This window comes from Orycteropus afer, unplaced genomic scaffold, assembly GCF_000298275.1.
Source record: "Orycteropus afer afer isolate SDZICR_OR568_19922 unplaced genomic scaffold, OryAfe1.0 scaffold00114, whole genome shotgun sequence".
NCBI classification, from domain to species: Eukaryota; Metazoa; Chordata; class Mammalia; order Tubulidentata; family Orycteropodidae; genus Orycteropus; species Orycteropus afer.
In genome coordinates this window covers 8,844,018-8,853,924 of record NW_006921701.1, presented here as the reverse complement: position 1 = coordinate 8,853,924, position 9,907 = coordinate 8,844,018, and the positions used below count along the sequence as shown (strand labels likewise).

Genomic DNA, 9,907 nt, shown 5'->3' with positions numbered 1-9,907 from the left:
TATTTCACTGTATATAAATTATATTTCAATAAAATGCATTAAAACAACACACCAAAATGAATGTCAGAAAAGACTCTAAAGCTTGCTCTTGAACATATATGAAAGCAAGTGGAAAAAATTATGAAGAGAGCTGAAGCAGAAGATTTCAAAGGATGGCTTGAGAAGACAAAGTAAAGTATTAAAATATGCAAAGATCTGGTCTTAGAAAACCAAAAGGGAAGAACACACTTGGCATTTCTCAAGCTGAAAGAACTGAAGAAAAAATTTAAGCCCCAAGTTATAATACTGAGGATTCTAAAGACAAAATAAAGAGCTCTGGTGGTGCAGTGGTTAAGGTATTTGGCTGCTAACCAAAAGGCTGATGGTTTGAACCCACCAACTGCTCCACAGAGAAAGATGAAGCAGTCTACTTCCATAAATATTTACAGCCTTGTAAACCCAACAGCAATGAGCTGTAACTGATTTGAAATCAGTGAGTTTGGTTTGCATTTTAAGGACAAAATATTGAACAATGCAGGAAACACCAAAAGAAGATGGAAGTATATACAGAGTCATTTTACCAAAAATAACTGGTTGACATTCAACCATTTTAGGAAGTAGCATATGATTAAGAACCAATAAACTGAAGAAAGAAGTCCAACTTGCACTGAAGTCACTGGGGAAAACTAAGGCTCCAGGAATTGATGAAATACCCAATGAGATGTTTTAAAATCTGAGATCCATTGTGCCCATTCCAAAGAAAGGTTATCCCACAGAATGTGGAAATTATCCAACAATATCATTAATATCGGGAGCTCTGGTAGCATAGTGGCTAAGACACTTGCCTGCTAACCAGATGGCTGGCGGTTCAAACCCACCAGCCACTCCTCGGAAGGAAGGTTGGGCAATTCTACTTCCGTAGTGATACTGCCTCGGAAACCCAAGGAGGGGTCGCTATGAGTTGGGTTTGACTCGAGGGCACATAACAACAACAACAACATCATTAATATCACACACAAGTAAAATTTTGCTGAAGATAATTCAAAAATAGTTGCAGCAGTACATTGTGACAGGAAGCTGCCAGATATTCAATCTGGATTCAGACGAGGACGTGGAATGAAGGATATCACTGCTGATGTCAGATGGATCCTAGCTGTAAGAAGAGAATATCAGAAACATGTTCACTTGTGCTTTATTAACTATATAAAGGCATTCAACTGTGTGGATCATAACAAATTATGGATAACATTGTGAAGAATGAGAATTCCAGAATGCTTAACTATACTCATGTGGAACCTATACATAGATTAAGAGGCAGTTGTTTAAACAGAAAAAGGGGTTACTGCATGCCTTAAAATCAAGAAAGGTGTACATCAGGACTGTATCCTTTCACCATACTTATTAAATCTGTATGCTGATCAAGTAATATGAGAAGCGGGATGATATGAAGAAGAATGTGGCATCAAGATGGGAAGAAGGCTCATTAACAACCTGAGATATGCACAGATGACACAACCTTCATTGCTGAAAATGAAGAGGACTCGAACCACTTATTGACGAAATTGAAAGACTACAGGCTTCAGTATGGATTATAGCTCAAGACAAAGAAAACAAAAATCCTCACAACTGGACCAATAAGCAACATCATGATAAACGGAGAAAAGACTGAAGTTTTCAAGGATTTCATTTTACTTGAATCCACAATTAACGCCCATGGGAGCAGCAGTCAAGAAATCAAACGACAGATTGCATTGGACAAATCTGCTGCAAAAGACCTCTGTGAAGTGTTGAAAAGCAAAGACATCACTTTGAGCAAAGGCATGCATGACCTAAGTCATGGTATTTTTAATCACCTTGTGTTCTGGTTACCTAGTGACACTCTGACAGGAAATACACCACAAATGGGATGGCCTTAACAAACAGGAGTCTATTCTTACAATTTGGAGGCTTTAAGTTCAAGTTCACAGTGCCAGACTCTAGGAGCTGGGTGAAAGCCCCTTAACCTTGGGGTCCAGCTCTGCCTCCTGCTCCTGGCCCACTGGAGCTAGAGGTTTTTCTTTACTCAGACAGCTGCTGGCTGCTGAGGCTGAGAAGCCCCAAGGTTGACAAGTAAAAAAGGCACAATCCCAATGTAACCAAACCACACGGCAGGCCATTAACTTAAGTCCACTGTAAGTCCCAAGGTCGGCAGAGCATAGCAGGCTGCTGAGCAATGACACAGCTACACGCAGGGTCCAAGTGTGCCATAAACTAGAGACCATTCCCAAGGCTTCTCCTTATATACAGGAAGCAGATCACATCAGCTGTTTGTGATAGATCCCACCATGGAGTTGACTGCCAGTCTCATTATGGGAAATAACTACCACCAGCTGCCCAGCCACTCAACCAGGCCCAGCTAAGTTGACACACAAACATAACCACCACACCTCATATGTGGGAAAGTTGGACGATCAATGAGCAAGACCGAAGAAATGATGCCTTTGAATTATGATGTTGATGAAGAATACTGAATACCACAAGCTCTGCTTCCTGGTATCATGGACTGCCAGAAGAATGAATAAATCTGCCTTGGAAGAAGTACAGCCAGAACGTGCCTTGGAAGCGAGATGGCGAGACTTGATCTCACACACTTCGGCCATGTTATCAAGGGGGTCCAGTCATGTTTTGTAAAGTGGAGAGTCAGCAAAAATGAGGAAGACACTCAATGAGATGTATGAAACAGTGGCTACAACAATGGGTTCAAATACGGCAATGATTGTAAGGATGACGCAGGACCCAGCACTGCTTCATTCTGCTGTATATGCGGCCATTAAGAGCTGGAACTAACTCGATGGCATCTAACAAGAATATCAGCAGTGTTCTTAAGGGATACTGGTCTGCGATGCTGTGCTTCAGGCTGAGAGATCTCAGTTATCACTAATTTTACACATTCCTCACTGCCATCGAGTCAGATCCGACTCACAGTGACCCCTCCTTGGGGTCAAGGAAATATCATTACGGAAGTAGATTGCCCAACCTTCCTTCCAAGGAGTGGCTGGTGGGTTTGAACTGCTAGACTTCTGGTTAGCAGTCAAGTGCCTTAGGCACTATGCTACCAGAGCTCCCAATTTACACATTCAAAGTAGTTTATTCAGATCGCTGTTCTTCTGAAATGAAAATTCTATCAACTGCAATTAGGCAAAATCTTAATGATCAGAAGGAGAACACAGGACATTTAGGAATCAAGGCAGGTTTTGGCCAGGTGTGCAGCTCAACAGCATGAAAAACTATAGTTTAAATTATTTTCCTTAGTTTTGAAGTTGTGAATCAGAAGAGGGAGAAAGAAAAGGAATGATTGGATATCTGAGTGCCGCAAGACTGGCCAAGGACACAAACATCATTGTTTCCTTTACAAGGTTTTGTGAGGTGGGGTAGTTTGCCCACGTGTAGGGTTAGCAGACAATGTTTTTACATGCATATTTGAATGAACTGTAAGAATGCCCAGGTGTATAGTAGAGCTGACAAGAGGCAAGGCTGAGGTGGCTTTTTAGCCATAGCCAGCTACCCAGAGGGAGCAAGTAATTGGACCTGTGGGCTTGGGACTATGGTTGCAGGGGACTTCAAGCTCAATTTACATAACATACTACACAAAAACATTGTTCCACATCCTACTCTGGTGAGCAGTGACTGGGAACTTAAAAGCTTGCAAGTGGCCATCTAGATACAACAATGGGTTTCTCCTGGTCCAGAGCAAAGAAGAACAAAGAAAAATAAAGATGCATAGAAATAATTAGTCCAAGGGACTGGTAGACCATGTGATCTTCAGCCTATATAACCAGGAGACCAGAAGAACTAAATGGTGCCTAACTATCACTGTCAATCACTTGGTGGGGGATTGGTGCAGAAGATCCTGTATAGAGTGGGAGAACAATGTGGAAAAAAACTCAAAATCATAAAAAAAAAGACCAGTTTTGCTGGTCCAATAGAGCCCGGTGAGACCCCTGAGACTATGGCCCCTAGCCACCCTTAAGGTCTGGAATTGAACTTACTCCTGTGGCTTCCAGACAAACAACAGACAGGCATATGGGGTGAACATTTATATCAGGTAGATACACTCCTTGGAGCAATCAATCATGGGAGAACAGAAGGGCAGTGTTTGCACAGGGAGACAGTTCAGGGGGCAGGAGTGTATGAGAAGGAAGGACACAGGGAAGAGGTTAACTATGGGGAAGAAGTGGGAAGAGAGCTGTTACAATGTGGAGAATTGCAGGCAACGTCATTGCTGCTGTCACTGCTGTATGGAAAATGAATTTGCTCTGTAAACTTTCACCCAAATCACAATAAAAATTAAATAAATAAATAAAAATAAAAGGTTTTGTGACAACAGATTTGTTTGAATTTTAACTAATTGTAATGTGGTCTAAGCCCCAGATTCCACAACTTATGTACTGTCTCTTGAGTCAGGGATGGTACAACTCTGTAAAACCTTTGCTCTATTTTTTTTTAACCATATAATTTTAACTATAAAGTGCCACCTTCACAATTTTTGGCAACTCTAAATAGTATTTATATATATCATTACGTAATAAATTTCTTTAAGTTGACTTTTATTAAAATTGATTTATTTCAAAAGGAAAATTTTATATCTCTATCATGAATAGATGCCAAATATAGATGTTACGTATTACATAAAGTATACCAGTACTAAAATTAAAAATGTTCAATTCTGTACTAATTAAAATCATCTGGAAATGTATACCATACTTTTAGAAATACTCATCAAATCTATCTTCTCATTCATTTTACAAGGAATGAAAATGAGGATCAAAAAGTAAGGTGACCTAGCTAAGGTCACAAAGCTAATCATTATCTGAGCTGGGGCCAGAACCCTCTTTGATTGAAAAAAAAAAAAAATCAACTTTTCATAGCCTTATACTACAGTTCTTTCCACCACAGCAAGTTTTGTTTTTAAAGAAAGGCAAAAGAATATCTTATTTATTAGCTTTTTAATCAGCAGTCTCCAAATTACCTTTGTTTCTTTTTGGCAGATGATGTAACTGGCTCAAAATTGAACTCTTTCTGCTGACAGAACGGCATTCTCTAAGTATTCCTCAATCTAATTGCAATTTTGAAACAGAATATAAGGTATGCTGGGAGGGTTTTGATAATTCGATAAATGCCAAGTAGTAGCACTGTATTTTGAGCTTAAAGTTGATAGGGGAAAAAAAAAAAAGACCAACTGATTCACAATGTGGAATGTAAAGAACCTTCAGAGAAAGTGAGTAGCAATACAGGAAAGGAAAGCTGTGTAGTCTGAAATGTGCTAGACTTTAAGAAAGAAGTTTCAAAAAGTTTAAAGAAAGTGTAAGAGAAAAAGGTATTCTCATGGTTATAGCTTCTGAAAGAAAATCCGGTTTAAGAACAAAAATAAGAAAATCTACTGGAAAACAAAAACAGTTGGCAATATCTGAAGAAATGAGTGGCTTAGGTTTTTTAAAAAGGCTACCGGCAAAAAGGAGCCGATAACTAAGCAGGACTACACACAAGTAAGCAAAAACACAGCCCACGCATGCCCTCTCTATCCCTCTATTTATCTCTGTCTACTTTCTTTCAGGTCCAGCTCACCTCCTGTTATTGTCTGAATTGTGTCACCCAAAAAAAAGATATGGTGAAATCTTAATCCCTGGTATCTGCGAATATGAACTCATTTGGAAATAGGGTCTTTGAAGATTTTATCAGTTAAGAAAACATGAAGTTATACTGGAGCAGGGTAGTCCCAATTCAATATAAGTGGGGTCCCATAAAAGAGGAGAACAAACACAGATACAGACACAGTGGGAAGACTACCATGTGAAGATGGAGCAGACACCGGAGTGACATATCCATAAACCAAGGAATACCCAGGATTGCCAGCCATCACCAGAAGCTAGTCATGGAACGGATTCACTCTCAGAAAGAATCAACATGGCCAACACTCTGATTTTGTACTTCCTGCCCCAGAACTATGAGAGAATAAGTTTCTGTTTCTATAAGCCATCTGGTTTGTGGTACTTGGTAATAGGAATCCTAGAAAACTAATATACCTCCTTCTCCACAAAGCCTTCTTCCTATCTTGACACACTAATCTCTCCTCTTCTGAACTCTGTGTACTTTGCAGTTATGCATGGACTTCTGCCTCCCCAATTCAACTGTAAGGTCTGAGATGGTCCCCAGAGTGCCTATAAGCAGTGCCTCCTCTTGCAAAGCAGATGTTAAGGAAGCCAACTAGAAATCAGTGCTTCTGGAGGAAAGGGAGATTAGGATAGGTATAAAGAACAAATAACTTGAGCATAGACAGTAGGTTGTACCAATACCCAATCCAATTCAAAGCAACTGTGTAGCAAGTAAGTGTATTCATGCGAAATTACAACAATGGCACAGTACCTGCAGGAGACTCTCTATGGCATGAAAACCTCGAATTAAATTCAGAGCTGCACATAGAAGGCTAAGGATAAATGCCACAATCCCTGACAGAGTTGCAGGTTCCAGTCGCTGATGAGCTGGAAAATAAAAGAAGGGTTTAGAAATGAACACCAATTTCTCTTGTACTTAAATTTATACAAAACAGATTCACTGCATAATTTAAATGGCTCAAACTTAGGTTAATTTTCAAAAATTATTTAACAATATTTGTTAATAATTAAATATTTTAAAAAAGAAAAACACTAGATAACACAAAAGCCTTACTGCCCTAAATTCAAGTTATATTAACTCCATTTTCTCTACATTTTTAACAAAGACATCTAACTTGTACTTGGGATATATACTGCTGAGGAATGTTCACATCTGGCAGAAATCATGTAGGAAAAAACCTTACTGTCTAAACTATTTGCAGCTAGGTGCAAATATCTGCAAAGGTGACTTTGCCTGGAAATTCACTGCATTGTTTCTACTTTTTTTAAAAAAAAATGCTTAGAAAACATTTTTAAGGACAAACATAACTTGCTTTTAAGCAAAATTCTTCCTTATTTGGGTTCCAAGGCTATATATACTACTGTGTATATGAGGAAACTCATAGATAACCACCAATCTAAACTCCCCAGTAGAATAAAGTCTTAAAGTTATGAAGTTATTGGTCCTCTGAAGACCACTCGAAAGTAAAAAACAATAAAACACCAATTGAAAAAAGTGATCATCTGATCTTTACAAACTCATTATCTTATTTTTAAGGGCTTCCCAGTATAAGATACTCAGTTATACAATAGGCTTCCTTCATCATCATCTTGCTCTTAATAGAATTAACAGTGGAGTCTAAATGAAAACACAAGACTAAGTACATAATCATCTAGATGGCAAAAGGGAGAGACTGGAAAAGAGAGGACAACAAATCACATTTAGATCATTTTATTTAAATCACTGAAGTGTAAAAGTACTAACAATGAAGTTAATGAGGTAGAACGCTAATATAAGAAAGAGCTTAAATCTTAGCTACTTATATTCAACCATTACAGCAGAAAAGCTTCCCTAAACAGTTCATAGAGAGACAAAACCCCACAGATCACATACAAAAAAGTATTCATTCCTCAAGTTCAGCAGAAAATGTTAATATGGGATAACATTTTAAATTTCCTATGTCCAACTCACTCTTTGGTCTCATAATCAATTTCCTTGAAATTTTACCATGAAAATGGAAAATTAAATGTGATTGTAAAGTATTAATATTAAGTTTTATATCAGTAGAGAACAAATCGCACAATTTAAAATTCTACCCAATTGGTCTATCAATTAGTCATGTTTTACATTTCATCTCAGTAGTGAGCAAGAGACTTCTTGAAAAAAAAGAAAAGAAAGAAATCTTTAATATGGACCTTAAGCAGAAAACCATCTGAAAATGGAATAGATTATATAAATCACACTTTAAAAGTATATAAAACCAGTTTACTGCTTAAAAAATCCCAAATAATATTTGGCATTATAACTAAAAACCTTAGCCTTTTTATGGTCAAGTAAACTATGGCCATTTCTTAATCAGAAAAAATTACCACACTAATGTGTTGATGAGTATCTATTTAAGAAATGACTAACACAACTATATAAATGAAATATTTATTAAGTTTGCAACACTTGCCTTTGGCCTCAGAGCAATCTCTTTAGAATGACAGTATACTATTTATAAATTAACTAATTGAAAATGACCAAAAATATTTTCAAAGGCATAAAAAGCAAATGAAAAGCCTACAGATGAGGGATGCATTGTGTGTGAAGGATAGGTTGGAGCTGTGCCAAATCACTGTGGGAAAGAAATTCTGAAGTGGAGCTCCCCCTATTCCTCTCCTCACCCCCTTGCCAGGACCTGTGGCTTGCATTCTGAGGATGGTTAGCAAGAGAAAACTTCATCTGCGTATAACATAAGAGGGTGGCACTACTTAAGGCCAATTTCTCATTTTAACAAACTATACTAGATATATTTAAACACATTTTACTGTATTAAGTTATAGATGGTGTTTTTTATTTCAGTAAAACAAATGTTAGATGTGTTGTTATCCACAAACGCTAATTGCACACTTGAATGTGGCACCATGCTAGGCAGCATTAGGTGCAGCATGTATTTGGAACAGTAACAAATGAGAGGTAGCGTAGAAAAAAAAATTTGCTGAACCCAAAGCTGGGCCACATAGACCATTTTTTAAAAATTATCTTCTGCTATAATGGCTTTTCCTTAGTCTCTTTCAACCCAATTAGAGCATATTCATAACAAAATTTAATTTTTCTCAAAATATACCAATGATTTATGGAGATTACAAAAGTACCTAAAGAAGTCAGAGTAAATCCCTTGGAACCAAAGAGCTAATGATTATAGTAAATTAATAAATGCATCCAGCAAGTATTTTTGGGAGATTCTGGGTAACATGCTATGCTTTAGAAGATACAAAAATTTAAAAAAAGAAAAAGAATTACACAATCTATCCTCAAAGCATTTCTCTTCTTCTAAAGGAAGATTGGCAGAAAGACACACATATGAAAGTTATAAGCACTCCAAACTAAAAAAGCTTAGGATCTCTGAAGAAAAATGCCAATTAGGAGGAAGGTGATCAAAGAACCAGATCTTTAAAAAGGATAAAATTGGTTGTTGTTAGCTGCCAATGAGGTGTGCCTCAACTAATGGCAACCTTATGCACAAGAAGATCAGACTGTTTTGAGTCACACAAGAACAAATGTCAATAACTGCATTCCATGCAGAGAGAAGAGCATGAGCATGCACATGAAAACCATAGAGGGAAATATCAACAGCATGGACAACTACTACAACCTCTACTCCTCCTAACAGTGGCTACTCTCATGCTTAGTAATTTACATACATGATCTCATTTTATCCTTTCAACAACCCAATGCAGTAGGCACTATCATTATCCTGTTTTTTTAAATGAAGATGCTAAGGTTTAGGGAAATCAAGTAATTTGCCCAATGTCACAAAGTAAGTAAATGAACTGGGATTTAAATCCAGGTAGCCTGACTCTAAAATTCATATTCTTAACTATTTTGCTACTGGTCTTTGCTAGCTGTTTTATTTGGCTCAAATTGATGTTTGTGAAGTGCAGAAGAGAAATAAGATTGGAAAGAGAGGTCAAAGCAAATTAAAAAAACCAAACCCACTGCCATCGAGTCGATTCTGACTCATAGAAACCCCACTGGGTTTCCAAGGTGGTAAATCTTTACGGAAGTAGATTATCCAGTCTTGTTTCTGCAGAGTGGCTGGTGGATTTGAACCGCCAACCTCCTGGTTAGCAGTCAGATGCCTCTGTCACTGTGATACCAAGAGCTCCTTCAAAGCAAATTAGTACAGTCCAAAATACTAAGCCAAGAATTTTAGTACACCACTTTCATTGAAAGACAGAACTGGAAAGAAACTCAACAAAGATGCATAAGAGATAAACAATACAATCCACCAACTTGGCCTTATAGACATCTA

The 9,907-nt window shown here is 37.7% G+C and overlaps 1 protein-coding gene across 1 annotated transcript in view; it reads right to left on the bottom strand.

Annotated features, from left to right (window-relative positions):
* SEC22A (SEC22 homolog A, vesicle trafficking protein) overlaps nt 1-9,907 on the bottom strand; it is a 136,156-nt gene that overhangs the window by 61,021 nt on the left and 65,228 nt on the right. Inside the window, exon 4 of the mRNA XM_007943915.2 lies at nt 6,382-6,497. Within this exon, the coding sequence (XP_007942106.1) occupies nt 6,382-6,497 (116 nt within the window). The remainder of the gene's footprint in view (nt 1-6,381; nt 6,498-9,907) is intronic.